This window comes from Balaenoptera borealis (assembly GCF_965194805.1).
Source record: "Balaenoptera borealis genome assembly, chromosome: 12".
In the NCBI taxonomy this organism is placed as follows: domain Eukaryota; kingdom Metazoa; phylum Chordata; class Mammalia; order Artiodactyla; family Balaenopteridae; genus Balaenoptera; species Balaenoptera borealis.
In genome coordinates, this window is record NC_138869.1 from 6680499 (window position 1) to 6698799 (window position 18301).

General features: G+C 56.6%; 1 protein-coding gene across 2 annotated transcripts in view; it reads right to left on the reverse strand.

Annotated features, from left to right (window-relative positions):
* Positions 1 to 18301, reverse strand: part of NUP210 (nucleoporin 210) — a 106473-nt gene that overhangs the window by 25281 nt on the left and 62891 nt on the right. For both annotated transcript variants that reach the window (XM_082345179.1, XM_082345178.1), the window contains exons 16-23: positions 17065 to 17238; positions 11618 to 11810; positions 11003 to 11109; positions 10263 to 10367; positions 10076 to 10177; positions 2568 to 2696; positions 1170 to 1297; positions 936 to 1071 (exon numbers count right to left, since the gene is read on the reverse strand). In XM_082345179.1, the coding sequence (XP_082201305.1) occupies positions 936 to 1071; positions 1170 to 1297; positions 2568 to 2696; positions 10076 to 10177; positions 10263 to 10367; positions 11003 to 11109; positions 11618 to 11810; positions 17065 to 17238 (1074 nt within the window). The remainder of the gene's footprint in view (positions 1 to 935; positions 1072 to 1169; positions 1298 to 2567; positions 2697 to 10075; positions 10178 to 10262; positions 10368 to 11002; positions 11110 to 11617; positions 11811 to 17064; positions 17239 to 18301) is intronic.

Consider the following 18301-nt stretch of genomic DNA (forward strand, 5'->3'; position numbering starts at 1 on the left):
CAACCCACTGCTTTCGAGATTTCCCCAACTCCTCCTTGGAAGGTTGCCTCTTCCACTAAATGTCTCCAGATTTCTACTGACTAATTGCCTTAGAATAGTTCTCTACTACGATGGCCTCAACATTTTCCAGAGGAGGAAAGCGGGACTCGAGGGGCAGGGACGAGGATGCCCCCGTCTCTGCAGCAGGGCAAAGCCCCCATGTCCTCCTCCTGTACCCCTACAACTCCTGCTCTGCCCTAAGGTGTGCCAGTCGGCCCGGGGCTGCCTTGTGCGTGAGGAGTGGTCTCCGTAGGGCTGTGCCATTTATAGGCAGACAGGACTTTCTTCCCAGCAGGAGAAGACAGGTGCATTGCCATCTAGAAGCACCGATCGCATCTGCCAGCACCAAGCCCACCGGGCCTATGTGGCCGAGACGGTGGAGGAGGGGGCAGGACCAGTGTAGTGCTGCCGAAGAATAAACCTGGACACGACTTCCTGGCCCTGGCGGCTGTGGGGTTCCCGTCACAGCTGAGACGGTGCCGGGGCCCTGGAGCTCCCTCACCCGGAACTGCTGCTCCCAGAGTTCCCTCGAGGAGCGCACCGCCTCTAAGGCCCCGACTGTCAACGGGCACCTCTGCACACGCGCGCAGACCCGTCCGCACTCCTCCCCAGCCACCCCCTTGCTGTGCGGCAGTCGCTCCCCTCCCCTGAGCCACGCCACGCCCGCTCCGTCCCGGAGAGAGTGAAGTCACCCAGCCCCCTCCCTCCTGTGGCCCCAGGTCCCCGGGAGCAGTGAAGGCCCTCTTTTCATCAGAGGACACAGTAGGGCAGATTAATACGGCCCCTCCACGTGGCTTCCTGGGCTGCCCCTAAAACGCCCAGCCTATCACAAAAAAGCCCCAACATGCAACAGGGGCTGGGCCGAGGCCATGAAGCATGAAGAGGAGCAGCTTTACCTCAATCTGCTGTGGGGCTGAGTTGATTCTCTGTCCGGCCTTATCGGTCACGGTTGCGGTGAGACTGGTCTGGCCAATGGCCATGCCGTGGACGCGGAACACGGCGGTGTAGTCGTCTGGGGCCTCGTCGAGGGCCCTGGAACAGAGGGAGGGGCTGGGACTTCTCCCCCTGACAGACCTGTCGGCAATGCCCTGAGATGCCCTCCTCTGACCCCTGATCCTGCAAGGACTCACGCCAGCGTGACGATCTGGGAGGCTGCCCGGAGCTTCAGGTCCATGAAGGCCAAGTACTTGGCCAGGAAAGGCTTCTTGTGGAAGTCCAGCACGCGAACATATGCCTTGACCGTCTTCCCAATCTCCACCTACATCAAGGGGGACAGAGACTCAGGGGTGGCCTCCGAATGACCAATGCCACCACCTGGGGTACCCTACGGATCTCTGCAAAAGCATCAACAACCTCAAACCCACAGACCCAAGTTGACCTTCAGACTACCAGCCCATCAACAAACGAAAATCGGTTACGTGCTTTCTGTATTCAAGAGGCCTCGGGGATACTTCGATGAATAAATGACACATCCCACTCTGAGAGAACTAACAATCTTGGGGGGGGGGGGATAAATTAAAAGTATGGGATTAACAGATACACACTACTATGTATAAAGTAGATAAACAACTGGATTTACTGTATAGCACAGGGACTATATTCAGTATCTTATAATCACCTATAATGGAAAAGAATCTGAAAAAGAATATATATATGTATAACTGAATCACTTTGCTGTACACCAGAAAATAACACAACATTGTAAATCAACTATACTCCAATAAAAAGAAAGAACTGACAATCTAGTTAGAGAGAGAATCCATAGCTTAGAATAGCAACAGGCAAACAGTGGGGGTTTAATAAGCGCTCACTGACCCAAGAGTTCATACCTGGCACATAATACACATAGTGAAAACTTTGGGAAACATGAGTCAGAAATGCTTAGTGAAAGAACTCAAGTCTGGAAGCAAATCACCAGAGGAAATGAGATCAGAGGAGGACTACCTGAGGCTAAGAGAATACTGACTTTTAAGGAGTCCAAGTTGCTTGAATGTCCCCCTTTAACTACCAACTATTCTCTCCCCCCAGGAAGATAGGACTCTGACAGCATCCCTCTTTAAGCCTCACTGCAGTTACTTCAAGTATTTAGAGTAATATAAAATCCCTCTTTACGTTAAAGAAAAGCCTAGATCTATTACGTATTCATTTTGCAAAACGACTTGGCATTAGTACATCTTATTCATTTGCCACTGAAATTTCTGAGAATCCAAAACGTACATACTGGGGAGAAAATTCACATTCAGCAATGCATGTACCGGGCTGGTTAGTAACTTGCACCAGTCAGAGGACAGGAATTCCCAAGCTGGAGCTAACGTGGGAACAACTTCCAGCGGGATTTACAGCCAGGTTTTACAGGTGTCAACTGAGATGAAGACGGATACCCTCGGAGGCCGCTCTGCACTGAGCCCAGAATGCTGGGTGAAACAGCACTGCGAGCTGCAGGTGGACACGAGGAAAACACCCCCTGAACCCCCATCGTTCTCCTGGCTTCCGCAGGGAGGGAGCCATATCGGGAAGTTGACACTGACCTTGTCCACCACGCGGATGTACAGCTCCTGAATGTCCGAGACATAAACGTCAGCCTTGGCCGGGGCCGGGAAGGCTAAGCACAAGTCGTGGATCATGATGGTTGAGGTGCCCGGGAGCAAAGGGCGTACCTGCAAGGTCGGAGGTGGGTGTGGTTACACAGCTGCTCACGGCAGCAGCCTATCGCCCGTGGGACAATGTCTCCCAGAGACCGCAGACCAGAGCTTGGAAAACTCTAATGTTGCCCTGCCCACCCCTCATCATGAGCACCCACTGCCAGCTAGGGGAGGGGCTTGGGATGTAAAATGTTAGTGCCAGGATAGATTTCAGAGAGCCTTTATTTCAACTTTGCACAATTTACAGAGAAGAAAATGGAAGCTGCTTCAAGGTGGGGGTGGTCAGAGCTTGGCGGAGTGAGGACTCACACCCAGGATTCCATATCTCCTGTCCAGGCCACCTGCCCCTGCAGCTCCCATAAGAGAAGAGCATCCCATGGGGTCTCCTGTGAAACTGCAAGTCAGGGGCTGGTAGAGTGTGAGACCACTGCTTTCCAAATGAAGCTCTCACTGAGAAATCCTAATCTGAACCCACAGACTCTCAGAACCTGGGAACAGGCCGAGGAGGCCACCAAGTCTTCAGTGCGAGCTCTCTGAATCTTGCCCATCCCCACATTCACCTCTGCCTCTGCTGTGTTTGCAGTAGAGCCCTCATAAAATGTTCGGAGTGCAGGAATTCATCTAAGCTCCTGTTTTCCACGCTTTCACTGCCAAAGGCCCCCTTTAAGTCTTCTTCTCTCTCTACCTCCTTCCAGGGATCCCACCTTCAGAAGAGTCTCTCCCCAGACAAACCGCATCATCACCACTCTCTCATGTTGGGGATGGACTCGCAGTAATTTGTCATATTGCTTAGGTGTGCATCTCAACTGAGCGGTCTTGGGGGCTGGGCAGGTGGAGGCATGTCATGGAGCTAGTGGGTGGGCCTCACAGCTGCCTCCCATCTCTACCTGGCCCTGGCTTTGCTGCCTGAGATTTGTGGTCTTATATTCACTGGGGGTGGGAGATGGGCGGTGGGTACAGTGAACTGCTCAGTGTTGGCAAAGCTACCGTTTCAATATCAAGAACCTGTGGGGGAAAAACGTCAGGAGACAACCAAATACTATCCCATTGCACCCAGGTTAGAAGCCTTCAAAGGCTGCCCAGAGTGAGCCCACATCCTTAACACATCCTATAAGAACCTGGCACGATCTGGCCCCTGCCCAGGGCTCTGGTTTCACCACAAAACACCCTCCCCCGTGGCCACCACACTCCAGCCAGCTGGCGCCTGTCTACCCGCCTCAGGGCTGCACAGTCCACCTTTGAGATCTGGGGGCTTGTCCTCCCCCTGTGTCCACCTGCTGGCTCCCACCCACCCTCAGTCCCATTCAAGTGTCCCTCCTCGGTAAAGTCTCCCCTGATCCGGAAGACCTCCGCCCCTCTGCTCTCTTCTCCTGCTGCAGCTGTACCACTCTTCACTCCAACTCGATGCAGACCTGCCTGTGCGTCCTCCCCCCAGGCTGTCCTCTCCCCCAATGCAGCCTCAGGACCAAGCCTCACACCTGGCCGAGACTCGGCCCCCGCCCAGCGTGTCGACCACACTGAGATCCAGGGTCACAGCTCCAAGTCGCCGGTTAACGTAAGGAGACCCGCACTTCCACCAGCTCAGCTTCAGTCCTGGCTTTGTCGAGGTTTGGGAATTTTTGGAAAAAGGGGTCTGCAAACCCCAGGTACCGTCATCTATTTGGGAAGTGCTGATTCTGGTCCACATCCTTCAGTGAACACATGGGGAGACAGGCCCACCCAGCGTGGGAACCCAGCCTTGAAGGGGCGGCACCGGGGAGGGAACACGGTGCCCGAGCCCCCAGTTTAGGGCTTCTTCTCCCACACTCAGCCACTTCCCAGAGCTGGATGCCACCAGCAGCCAGAAAGGAACCGTCGGGCAGGGGAGGCGGCAGGGGCTGGCAGCTTGAGAACCTTGCCAGCAGCTCTGGGCTCACAGGCACGTCCACAGACGAAGGGCGCCCAGGGTACTTCACACAAGGACCCAAGTCGCTTAATAAAGATTCCAGAGTGGAAATCACGCTGGTGCTCCGAACAACGGCTGTGTAGTTTGACCCAGGGCCACGCCAGCCTGGTATCAAATACGCCGAGGACTGGGGGCTGGAGGCCACAGGGCTCCAGTTTTGCAGAGGACGATTCACTTGGCTTATTGCACATCCCCCAGAGAGAACCCATTTAAAAACCACAGGGAGAAGCGAGAGCTCTAATCTGATCCTCCTGCAAAAGTTGCCGCTGTCAGGAGCGGCATGTCCTTCATGACGCAGAGAAATGACGCGCTCGCTGTACCGATGGGGCCAGACCCGCGCGGGGGGTGCACGGAGGCATTTTCTCTTCTTTTTCTCTCCTTCGAAAGAGCCACTTTGCGCATTTTAAACAAAGACATAAATGACGGTGGGGAAATCGATTCCTTTTCCACTTGATTTCCCAGCAGCTGGACGTCCAGGCGCCTTCCGGATGGTGGAGCGGAAGACGGCGTCAGGCTGCCACCCACCAAAGGGCCGCGTGGCCCGTCCGCACATCAGCTCCTGCCAGCCCACTGGGCAATGAACAGCGCTTTAAGGGCGTGCCCACCCGTCACTCCAGAGACAAACCACTGGGGGAAGCGAGGGGACGTGCCGGCCAGCAGATGGCACAGGGGTGGGGGTGGCGGGGGAGAGATCCTGTCTCCCCCCGACCATGTATCTGTCACCACCCCCTTCTCCAGGCTCCAGACCCACTTGCTTCCTGACGGACATGTGGGGGACGCATGTGCAGGAGGGGAGGTGGGTAAACCCACGCCCAGCATGAATTCTCGTTCCCAAGGGGTAAAGGTGCCCACTGAGAGCCCAGGAGAAGTCCTGTCATCTCTTTGGAGACCGGAACGCGTTACTGTGCATTAAGATGCCATGTGTGGAGCCAGGGGCCGCTCTGCTCGCGCCGTCCACCTGCGCCCGCCAGGCCCCGAGGGGCCGCCGCGTCATCACGGCCCCTCGCTTCCCAGGGCCCATCACACTTCACACTTGTTCCCTGACAGGTGGCATCTATAGAAGAGCACGGACCCTGAGGATATTTCCGAACATCGCTGGCACCATCCGCTTCCATTTCCCATGCGTGCCCATCGATGTCTCGTGGTGGCCAGGCCGTGCCATGCGAGAGGGTGGGGATCCATGCCCCCGGCAGACATGGACGCCCTTGAGGCTGGTGGGGGATGACCAGGGTCACACTGAGATGAGAAACTTCATCCAAGGGCCCCAGCCAGCCCGGAGGCTTCCCGCAGGCGAACACACCGCAGGCGGGACACACCCGAGTTCACGCCCCACAGCTACCACTTACCACCTGCCCCAACCCAAGGAAGGACCCTCTTCTGATGCACCTCCTCAGAGGTACAACATCACCGTGACCAGCCCCACATCCCAGGACCCAGAGAGGCCCTGTCTGACTGCTCCCCGCTGAATCCCTGGAGCCTGGACCAGGCCTGGCACGTGATGGGCACCCACCTTTGCAGGGTGAATGCGTTAATGAAAGACGTGAGGGCTTAGCACACGCTAGGTTGCTTCCCAGCCGCCGCTCTTATAATCACACAGCTTCTGCGTGAAGGGCTTATTTTGAAATGTAAAGAACTGGTGAGAAGAAAGAAACCCTGAGTTTAAATCAGGTAAACACTCCCATGTGTAAACTAGCCAAGAAGGAAAGAGAGGTGCATTGCAGAGGGTTTGGGTCTGTGGGAGCCTGCATAATCACCCCACCACAGCCCCGGTGCGTGAGCGCCAGACTCCCTTCCAGAGACGCTTGGAAGCCGACACACACCCACCAGCCATTCTTGCCTCCGCATGGGTGTCAATAGGAAAGAAAGAAACAATTCTCTCTGAGCTAATTGAAGAAATGTTGTGTGCTTCCTTGTCTCTGTGATTAAGGGAAATGAGAATGCTGCTAATTAGCAGCTGGAAAATGCCATAGAAATGTGTAAACGTCCTTCAGAAACAGCCCTCCGAAAAGCTGCGAGGAGCTGTCATCGGCCGTCAACACTCCGTGAAAAATCCCTCCCGCACTTTACAGAAGAGGCAAAGGGAACCAGAACCCGATTCCACCTGGAGCCGCAGTGGTCTCTGCACGGGCCTGAGGTGGGGGGAAGCAGAGACCCTGGCGGCCAAGGCGCCTCCAGGATACCTTCTGGGCAAACGCGACCCTGGTGGATCGGGCACTGAACGTCAGGCACAGCTGGCACGTCCTGAACTCGGTGCCAGACACGTCCTGGGGTCGTGTCTGCAGTGGGGCACTTAGCCCCACTCAACAAGAGCCACGGAGGATGACACGTGAGGGCGAAGGCCAGTCCTACAACCTGGAGAGAGAACTGCTATAGCTCTTTGGGACCATCTGTAAACTGGGGATGTCAGGCTTGTCTTGGCCGGGAGAAGCCTAGAGTCTGTTGCTGACAGGGACTGCGCATTGTAGGACATTGCTAGACTGAGCAGGGGTTCGTAGGTTTAAGGAAACCTGACTCTGATGCTGGACTCCCATCTTGAGTCAGACAAGCATGCCAGCCTCTGTTTGAATGCCTCCAGAGATGGGGAGCTCACTACCTGAAGTGGCAGCCTGGTCCATCACAGACTCTCAGAACCTCTTGTTCTTGGAAGAAGGGTCTCTCTCTGGCCACAGGGCTGCCCTCAGGGCTTACTCAAAACGTGTGGTGCAAGGTAAATGTGAGTAAAAAGGTGCCCAAGTTTTGTTGGCACTGCACACATTTTTCTGAACTTGAAATTTCCCTCTTTTATATAACAGGGGAGTTATTTTTAATCTCCAGAGATAAAGCAAAAAAAGGCATATTTCAAGCAGTTGGAATCATTTACAATTTGAGGTTTTCCCTTTAATGTTAAGGATTTGACAGTGAACACTTACTTACATGGAAGAGGAATGGCCAGGGAATTATTCTTTCTTTCATAGAAGGAATATAAGTGCCTGGGGGAGAGCTTCCTACCATCTCAGGCATCCAGCTGCCCCCAAGCTCCCTCTAACGACACACATTTGTCCACAGGTGCCGAGAGATGGCTTTTTCTTGCTCTGATCTATGGCGATAAACCCAAGAGGTCCCAACATCTGTAATTCTGCCCCTGAGAAAAACAGGAATGTTATGACATGCTTCCTCGCCCTTCACCGAGGGGCTGCACTGTGAGAAAGCATCCTTCCAACAAGACAGCTAAAGACCAAAGTCGCCCACTGGAGGAAGGTAAGAAAATGTCAGGAAAACAAAATAAAAAGAAAACTAGATCATCCTAGCAAGACACATGCTACCAAAACTGACTCAAAAAGAAATAAACAATCTGGATAGACATGTAAGAAGTGAAGAGTTTGAATTCATATCAAAAACTACCATGAGGAAAGCCCGTGACCAGATGACTTCACTGGTTAATTCTACCAAACATTCAAGAGTTACTGTTACCAATTCTACCCAGACTCTTCCAAAAATTAGAAGAGGGAACATTTCTAAGTCTTTCTATGAGGGTGATATCACCCTGATACCCAAACCAGACAAAGACATCACAAAAAAGAAAATCACAAACCAAAATATCTCAGGAATATGAACATAAACTCAACAAAATACCAGCAAACTTTAACCAGTTACACGTAAAAAGAATTATATATCATGAGCAAGTAGCGTTTATCCCAGAATGCAAGGTTGGTTTAATATCTGAAAGCCAATTAATGTAACACATCATATCAACAGAATAAAAAACAAACAAAAAAAAGATTATTTTAAGAGACACAGGAAAAGCATTTGACAAAATCCAATACTCTTTCCTGTGTGTGTGTGTGTGTGTAGGAATAGGGAGGTGATTACTAAGGTATTTGGGGGTTTTTTGAGGTGATAAAAAACCTAAAACTAACTGTGGTGATGGTTGCATGTATCTATGAATACACTAAAAACCACTGAATTGTGACATTAAATGGGTGAATTGTATGGTATGTGAAAGATACCTCAATAAAACTGATATTAAAAATAATAAAAGTTGGCGAGGGTGTGGGGCAGCTGTCCCTTAGCCACAGTCTCTGCCGTCTAGTTTACCGCAGTCCCCACCACGCCCTATTACCTCCGACGCCGAAGTTAAGCATCTGGTGCCGGTTAGCCCAGCTCTTCCCAGTATGTTCCTCACACCCTGCTCATTTGCTTCACTTACTCTACACCTGTCCCACTTCAGAGACAACCTGTGTTGTGGCCACTGTATCAAGGCAGTCAACAGATGCAAAAAAAAAGTCAGAGAAAGGGACCAGTGGGGAGTTATGGCTGGAAACCCTGCAGAGAGTGAGGTGACATACTCCTGATTCCCGGCTAGAACACACATTTACTGCACAACCATGGGCAAGGCAGCTGGGCTGTATTTCTGAAAGGAGACTGTGGGACCAGGTCTCTGTGAAGGCTAAGTCCCTGGAATGTGCGTTTTGTGCTCTCACCAGTGGTGAGGGCTCCCCCACACGGACGGGGCAGTGCTGAAAGCAAGCGCGGGCGGCAGGATGGCAGGATGGCTGTCCCCTGGCTTCCCTGGCTGCACCACAGGAACCCCCACCATGCGTCAAGCACGGAGTGCCCCAGCCTCTCTCGAGTCCGGGACAAAGTCTCGCTCGGTGCTGGGATGACTGGAAAACTCCTCCAACACCTGGCAACCAGCCTTCACCAGGGGAAAGCAGGTCTTAGGCTCTGAGCAACCCAAAGGCCACAGCAGAGCTGCAATTTCAGGACACTGCATGGGTGTCACTGTCTCTCGGTTCTTGGCTGCCTGCAATTGCGACTCACAGCAGTGGTTTGACACACTCAGCGGTCAGAGTTTCCTTTTAAAGAAAGTTCAGTTTTCACGACAGCATAATAACTCACTGTGCCAATATGCAGACATTTAGGACGTTGGTGTCTGTTTGCCTTTACTCTTTGTCATAATTATAGGGCGATTCTTTAAAAATAAAAAAAATTAAACAACCTAAATGCTCTACAAGGAGAGAATGGCTGAGTACAAATGACTGTGAGAAAATTATCAGCCAGCCTACATAGCAACACGGAGAAAAAAAAAACCTTAGAATAAAAGCACTGAAAAGAGTAGAATGCTCGATTCTTCCACACCATGGGCACAGCTAGGGGGAGGGTCAGGAAAGGAACACGGAGAAGCAGAAAAGGCTGCTATGTCTTTTACGGCAATTTCCTTATGGTTCTTATAGTGGCACTTATGAAATACTATTTTCATCTGAAGTGAAAGGAAACCGTTAGGTAACTACAGTGTGGGTAGTTTGTGGAGATGGAATACAAACCACAAAGGTAGCTCGTGAGTTTCACAAACAGTGAATCAGAGAATCTGAAGACTCTGCTCAACACACCAGCTGAGATTAAGTGCCAGCTTCTGCAACAGTCTGTTCACTAAAACGAAGAGGAAGGCGGGGGCAGGGCCCACACTCACCGTGGCGATGCCCCGGGCTTCCTGATAGGCCACGCTGACCACATCTGCGCTGCTGGTGTTGAGGAAGAAGTAGCCAGAGCCTTCTCGGATGTGCAGCTCTGCCTGTGAGGAGGGGCCGGGCTGGCGTCAGAGGCCTGGGGTCCCCCAGGGGTCACGCCCAGGCAGTGGAGCGGGGGAGAGGCTGTACCTGCACGCCCGGGTGGTTGTAGATGGCCACCTCTTCCGGACTGACCCTCACGTCCTCCACCAGCATGAGTTCGATGGAGGCCGACACGGGCACGAGGGGATGGTGCTGAAGGGGCAACGCCAGCACTGTCAGATCCAGGGGGGCTGGGGGCCACCTCAGGCCAGCCCACGGCCTCCCCCAGAAGAGCAGGACGAGCGGCCCCAGGGGTTGGCGCCCCCTCCCCCCGGGACCTCGTTATGTTGGGGACACGAGCCCAGTAACACCCATCGCGCTTTGAGACCACAGCCCTGCGAGGACTCCCGGAGTCCTGACCAGGTGGGCGCCCCATCCACCTGCCAGGCTCCCGGGGTGGACGACTCACACGCACCCCAGGAAAGCGGGACGGCGTTGCAGGCAGTGGGAGCTGTGGGCTCAGGGGACGGGGCTGAACCAGCTGGGCACACTCAGCTGGGGCCGTAAGTCGGGCCGCGGCGAGGAAGGCCTGAGGGCCCCCGAGGCGTGCGCCAGAGACGGCACGTGGCGAGGCCCCTCTGCCTTTCAGCTAGATCCCCCCGTTGCCTGCGTGCAGGGTGTGCAGCGGGGGAGACTGAGGCAGGGAGCCCCGTGATGAGGCACCCCTGATCAGGGAGCTGGGTGGTGACCTGGGTGCAGCCCAGCGAGGGGCTCAGGACGCTGGGACGCCGGGCACAGCACAGGAGAAGCAGGAGGGCTCCCCGCCCCCCCAGGGCCCTGGTCAGTACCGGCTGCTTCACTCTGGCCATGTCCAGGTGGGACTGCTGGTAGCCAGTGGCGGTGGCAGAGATGGCCGTGGTGCCCGAGGCCTGGTGAACTGAAATGGCCTGCAAACCTGAGCGCAGGAGAGAAACCGGCGTCAGGTTTGGGCCTCGTTGCTGTATCGGTGAGGCGGCCCCTCCTTCCCTCTGTCTAATTTGTAGCTTTAAATCTCCCACAGCCCTAAAAGTGGGTGATGGGCTTTGTTTACACTGTGTGCACCGTAAGAGTTAACAGGCCCTGAGCAAGGTTTCCGGGGCAGCTTAGAGGAGCTGGAGCAGACGGCTCAGCTCCCGGCCGTTGAGGGGTCTGTGATGGCAGCGTCACAGGGTCTCGGCGCCATGCTGGTCTGTGTACAACCTGGGGTTTGAGACTCAGCCGCCGTGTGCCCTGAGCTGTTTCCCCAGCTCCCACACAGAGAGGCCGTTCCTACGTCACAGACGTGTGAGGATTAAAGGAGAGTCCTGAAGCTCCCTGAGCTTCAGTCCTGGACAGAGGGGGGTCCCAGCCCTCCACCCACAGCTGCCGGCCCCTCTCGGCACGCGGCTCGTCTGTCTGGGGCCACCGCTCACCACCCGGCTCACCGTGCAACTTCTTTTGGCCGCTCCCATCGTCCCGGGACACCAGCTGCAAGGGCGGGTCCAGCTCGACGCTGGCCAGCGACGGCCTGGTGGACTCCCACTGGACGGTCAGCGAGCTGAAATTGTCGAACCTGCGGCCCTGCTGGTCGTAGGCGGCCAGGTCCAGCAGGGGGTTGCGATGGCTGGAGACCGGGACCTGCAGGAAGCCGAGGTTACCCGACATGGCTGCGCCCCGGACTGGGCGGGGCCGCCCCTGACCACACGGTGCAGCGGACCTGCCGGCTGCCTCGTAAGCTCGTAGGGGTCCCGGTGAGCCAGTGGGGGGCAGGTCGCGAACGGATGGTCACTGCTGCCAGCCAGCAAGGTGCCCCCCAGCCCTATGCAACCTGGCCTCCTGCTCCAGTCCGTGGTCCTCAACGGGGGCCTTGGTGGGGTCTGGAAGCATTTTTGGTTGTCACACTGCAGGGAGCGCAACTGGCATCTAGTGCGTAGAGGTTGGGGTGCTGCCGAACACCCCAGGGTGCACTGGGCAGCCCCCCAAGAAGGGAGGACCTGGCCCCAGATGTCAGCAGTGCCGAGGCTGGGGGACCCCGCCCTCGGCCGCCCCACCCGAACCAGGCTGCCCTCCTCCACTCAGCCCTCCCCTCTCCAAATCCTGCCACCTCCCCCCACCCCACGCCCACCTCAGCCCCTCCAGGACGCCCCCCCCTCGTGGTTTAACAGGAACGCCAATTACACCCCAAAATGTCCCAGAGCCACTGGGATGGCAAAGCTTTCAGAGCCGAGATCTCACCTGGCCTTGACCACCCCGGTGATGGGGGCTGCCATCCACCCACTGAGGGTGAGGACGGGTCCCGGGGAAGGGAAGGGACAGAGGTCCTCGGCGGCTGAGCGGCAGGCCCTTAGGATGCCACTCCAAAAGCCCACCTCCTGCTGCTCCGGCCGCGCACCTGAGCGGCTCTGCTCCTCAGAGCCCGTGGGGGATCGGCCTCCTTCCCCAGACCTTGGCTCACCCCGCCCTCCCGGCCCGAATGGACGCCCGGGTCCCACAGCCTGGACTCAAACGCGCCTCCGCCCAGGCAAGCCACCCACTTTCTGGAGTTTCTCCACGTGAAGTGGGAATTGCACGAGATCCTCCTTCCAGGGCTCTGTTTTAAACAAGGGTCGCGTGAGAGCACTTTAAGGGGCCTGGCTCGTGTCACTAACGTGTCACCCAGGCAGGAGCCTGAGCTCAGCAGTATCCACACTTCACCAGGCACGGGTCCAGGAGGAAGCACTGGGCTTCTCTGGCCCTTGCAGTCAGGAGTGAGGGCATCACGTGCTTTGGCCAGTGAAATGTGACACGTGACTCGTGACAGTTCCGGGGGCAGAAGCTTGAATGGTCAGAACATGATCTGCCAGCTCTCCTTCTCTGCCCACGTTCAACTTGGGGGCCGCTCCACCGCCCAGGTCTTGGAAGGAAGATAACGACGAAGCGGGGCCCCCAGCCCCCTGCGAGGCACACGCTGCGTGAGCGAGAAGTGAGCCCTTACTGTGCAGGGGTCTCGGTACTGCCGCCGAGCCCACCTGGCCCGCCTGATGCAGTCAGCAAACTCCCACCTCCCTCGCCCCTGGAGAACTCTGGACCAAAGCAGGTCCCAAATTCTAAATGCAGGTCAGCACGATCACCTGGGGATGCAAAGGAGTTTACAACCATCATGGACGCGAGTCGGGAGCTGTGACTGTGGGCGGGGAGAACGAGGTGCGTATTCTAGAGGCCCCACTCTGTCCCCCAGATGCGACCCGGGGTGGAAAACTAACGTTCTTCCCTTCCTCCTACCCGGGGTGGAAAACTAACGTTCTTCCCTTCCTCCTCCTCCCCGGGGCAGGGCGGGGTGGGGGGGGGACGTGAACAAAGCATCAATCATGCTCACAGGTTCACTGGTCCTGCCAATGGCAAGAGCATCAGCCCCAAACAGGGAGCCTGAGGCTCAGAGATGTTAAGTTGCTTGCCCAAGGTCACACAGGTTTAGGCGCGGAACTCTCTGGTCTGATTTTAAAGCCCACAGGCCTCGCCAGACGCCGTGCAGCCTCTCCCCAGCACACGAGTCAGGCGGCAGCTCCATTCAAGCCCCAGCCTGTCACCTTCTGGCAGTGAGCTGCACGGCGGATGCCCAGCTCAGAGGACTGGGGTCAGGCCGGAGTGCGGTCCCACTTTGTCACTCCGCCAGGTCAGCCCCGTTTTAGTGCCTGGCCTCACCAGTGACCGACACTGCAAACACGTCCTGGGCAGCCTCTGGCTTTGGAGATGTATAACGTGAAACTGATTTGCACCGGGGTGTGTGGCAGGGATATATCTTCCTCAGGGTCCCCTGGTGAGACCATAAATCTCAGGGGCCACGCCTGACTGGCTTGCGGCTCTGGAATCCCAGGACGGATGGATCACAAGGCAATTCTGTGTTTGAGCAAAGATCTACGACACACGAGAACCAATTCAGAGCCGCGCTCGCTGCCTGACCAACATCTTTCAGCCAAGAGACAACCCTGGGCTGACCCCGAGGTCACAGCCGACAGACGGCCAGACTCGGCTCCTTCAGCGAGTGGCCAATGTTTAAGTACAGGAAAGAGTACTTTTTCCTTTGAAATTGAGAAGGTTTGGCCAGCCTGGGGTTGAACAGGCTGGAGCTGAGGGCGCTTTGGAGGGGCACCCACTGTTCAGGCCTGACCGTCCCCCCCGGCCTTGTCCTCAGCACCAGGCCTGTGAGCCTGCAGAATAAGGGCAGGGGGCGGGGGGGCTGGGGAGGGGTCCCTGGATCACTCATCCATCCACCATTTGCTGAGCTCCCACCACGAGCTGGGCCCTGAGAGAGAGACACTCACAGAGATGAAAATGAGTACAGGCGCAGCTCGGAGATACTGCACTTCGCAGATCCCTCGTTTTTACAACCTGAAGGTTCGTGGCAATCCTGTGTCGAGCGATTCTGTCAGTGCCATTTTCCCAACAGCATTTGTTCACTTTATGTCTCTGGGTCACGTTCTGGTAATTCTCGCAATAGTTCAGACCTTTTCATCATTATTATATGTACTTGTTAGGGTGTCTGTGATCAGGGACCTTTGAAGTTACTGCCACAACTCACTGAAGGCTCAGAGGACGGTTAGCATTTTTTAGCCATAAAGGCCTTTTTAATTAAGGTCTGTACATTGTTTCTTTAGCCATAACACTATTGCACACTTAATAGACTATAGGATAATATAAATGTAGCTTTTATACGCCCTGGGAAACCAAAAAGTTCCTGAGACTTGTTTTATTGCAATATTTGCACTGTACTGCAGGGTCTGGAACCGAACCCACGCTGTCTCCGAGGTCTGCCTGTGCGTAAATTCTACAGCATTAGTTGATGTTAGGTGCTTGGGGGCGGGGATCGGGAAAAGGGAACCACGTAGGAAATGCTGAGTGGGGACCTTCAGATAAGGTCTAAGGCTGAGGAAGGCCCCCACGAGAAGGTAACGTGTGAATAAAGGGCTGCGGGTTCAGGAGGGAAACAATTCCAGCCAGGGGACAGCAAGCCAGACCATGGGACTGTCCCAGCGTCCGAGCACTGATCGCGGGGGGACGGTGACGGGCGGTCTCAAGACCTGCAGGTCCCACTCTGACTCCCTATGTCCAGTCCCGTTTACCCCCCGCAGTAACTCTGGATGTCACCGTCATCACTCAAAGGAGGCAGCTGCACAGCGGGTGGGATTCAGGCCGGGCCTGAATCCGGCTCCCCGGCGCACACACGGTAGAGCCAGCAAGCCGGGTTTTCCAAGCATCCAGACATATATGATGTCTTTCTTTCCACAAGGGATAATTTGCTGAGTACATAAAAGTGATTTAAAGTGTAAAACTTTCAGGGCATTCATCTCAACAGCCCCCAAAGTCTTTTCCTGAACACACACAGATTTTCGCCTTAGGGAAGACGGTCAGCCGCTCTGTGACATGCACACTCAGGCCTGGGATAGGGAGGATGCGGCACCATGGCAACGAGCCTGCGGACGGGCCCTGGGCTCTGAGCCCGGGTCTCCGCCCGCAGGAGGACGCTCCCTGCAGGCCCGCGGGGCAGGGGAGAGGGCCCTGAGCTGCACACAAAGACTCCTCACTTTAACCAGTGCCGTCGAGGCCCCAGTCCTCACGGGACCAGCGGAGGGGCTCACATGCCTCAGGGCTGAGGGGTCAGTGAAGCCCCCCACGATCGCCAGAGCAGCGGGAGAAAAAGCTGCACTAAGCTCGCAAGGACAGGAGGCCCAGAGGCACGGGCCAGATGGTGGGCTTGTTCCCAAGGCCCAGGCCCTGGAGTCTGGTGCCTCCCCTAGAGCTTCAAAGGGATGCATCTTGACCAAACAGCAGCGGGAGCCGACTCCCAATCTCGCTGCCCCAGGCAGGCAGCTGGATACGCCCCGGGGCTGACTGCAAGCTGGGGCTGGGAGAGAAGCATCTGCAGGGCTGCCGAGGAGGCACCGGACTTGGAGCTGGACAGACATAGGTTCTGCCTGCGGGTCCAGCCCTCAGGGACGAGGAACAAGGCACACACAGCGGTTCTGATCACTGTGTGGGCAGCAGGGATGCAGAGACCCTGGGCTGGCCCCGGGGCCTTTGCACTTGCTGTTCCACCTGCCTGGGGCACCCTGAGCTTGGCCCCTCTTGGCTGGCACCCTGAGCACGGGCGTGAGCCCGTGTGCCCTCCTCACAGGGGCCTTTCCCTATAGTCTGAGGTCCCCTGTCTCCACAGGGCTTCCCACCCTCCCATCCACCACGTCTGCTGTGGGCCTCCTGTCGGCTCCGAGGCCCGAGCCTCGCCTGCCCTGGGTACTCTGCGTTCCAGAACCTGACGTGTGCCCGGCACAGGGGGTGAGATCCAGCAAATGTATGCTGAGGGATGAGAAGAAAGAAGCCTGGCTCCCTTCCGAGAAGGGCCGCAGCCGGCCAGCAGGGCGTGTGCATGCCTGACCCTGACCAGGGGGCTTCCAAATCCTCCACGTCCAGCCGTCTGGTCTCGAGGGTCTCAGGGGTGGAGGCTGGACTGCTGTCACCTCACATCCCTGCTGTCAGGGACCCCAGCGACTTTCTTCCCTCTGCCCGCAGTGACCTTGGAAACACAGCGCCATCCCCCGCAGCGTGGAGAAGGCTACGGCCAGCCACTCCCTCTGCAACCCCTGCCTTGAGACAAGAACCCCACCTTAACAGCCTCGAGCCACAGAGGAAAGCGACGAGATCTGTACAGACGGCCAAGTGCCCGCGCAGAGAGGCGGCAGAGTCCGGGCGCTGCCACCAGCAGCTGTGACGCAGGGGATGCCCCACCCCTCCAGGTCCCGGGCCCCACGTGTCACACGCAGACCAGTGCCCACCGGACAAGGCGAGTGTAGTAGGGCTGAGGGGGCAGCACCGGGCGTCGCCTGGCCCACCCACGCCGCCTCCCCAGAAGGCCACTCACCACCTGCTTGTTCTGCTGCAGCAGCGGGCAGGACAGGTCCAGCTGGGGGCTGGCGTAGACGGGCGTCAGGGTGAGCCTGGAGGGCGGCGCACACACGAACTTCACCACGGCGGGCTCCAGCGCCGGGAAGGGGTTCGTGAGGCTGGGCCTGTTCCCCACCGTGAGGGCGACGACCTGGCGGAGCAGAAGCAGCCGTCAGACACCCCACGTCTGAGCCCCTGCTCCACTGGGAGCCCCCGGGGCTCAGGGAGCTCCTCTGCAGAACGGGGGTGGCGGTGACGCCCACATCCCAAGTGGGTTACAATGGTCCAGCGACACACGCCCAGGAGAGGGCTCCCTCAACATGCAAGAGACCTTCCGACAGGGGCCCCGGCGCCCTCTACTGACAGAACGGAACCACTGCCTGCTCCTGGGCCCGAGGAGGAGGTGGGTCGGGGGGACACCGTGCAGCTTCTCCCGGGACCCTAGGAAGACCCCAAGGCTGACTAGCAAACTGACAAGCTTGTGGGTTTTGAATGGGGAATCCATAGTGACTTGCAGACACCCACCACAACGAGGGGCAGGCGCTGGAGAGTGTGCCTGACGGACTGAGCCCCTTGGGGAGGGACCAGCTACGGGGTACGGAGGGCGGGGCCGGAGAGCAGGTGCCGGAGCCACAGCCCCGCCCTCCTTCCGGCTCTTAGAGAAGCTCAGTTGGAGGCTGCAAAGACGGAAATTAAAGGTGCAAGAAAAGACACGGAGATTTATGTTTGCTCTCAGAGCTGGGACCTCAGAAATCAAGCCCGGCCCGCGTTTTACGAGCCACACGGCTCACGGCCGGTCCTGAGGGAGCGGCCCCCGGCCCCTCAGTGACACTCACTTTCACAGGCCAGAGCAGTCCGGTCCAGAAGCCCCTCAGCCTTCCTGACCATGAGGCAGGACAGAGGGCAGTGTCCTCGCTGACCCCCAACACCCCAGGAAGCGACCCCAGAGCACCAGGGTAGGGGGCCCTCGGGGTGACCTTGTTGAGGGTCCAACCCCTACCGTCCGAGGGGGACACAGATGACTGAGCCAAGCCAGGGATAAGAAGCTTCTCTACGTTCATTTTTGACTAAGTTTATTCTTGTTGTGGTACTTATTATGATGTGTTTATTTTTCTTATTCTTCAATCTATTTTGTAAAAAAAAAAAAAACCAATGAAGCCAGTGGAAGTGGGCCTCTCACTGTGCATCTTTTCCACTCACACCAAGCCAGTCTC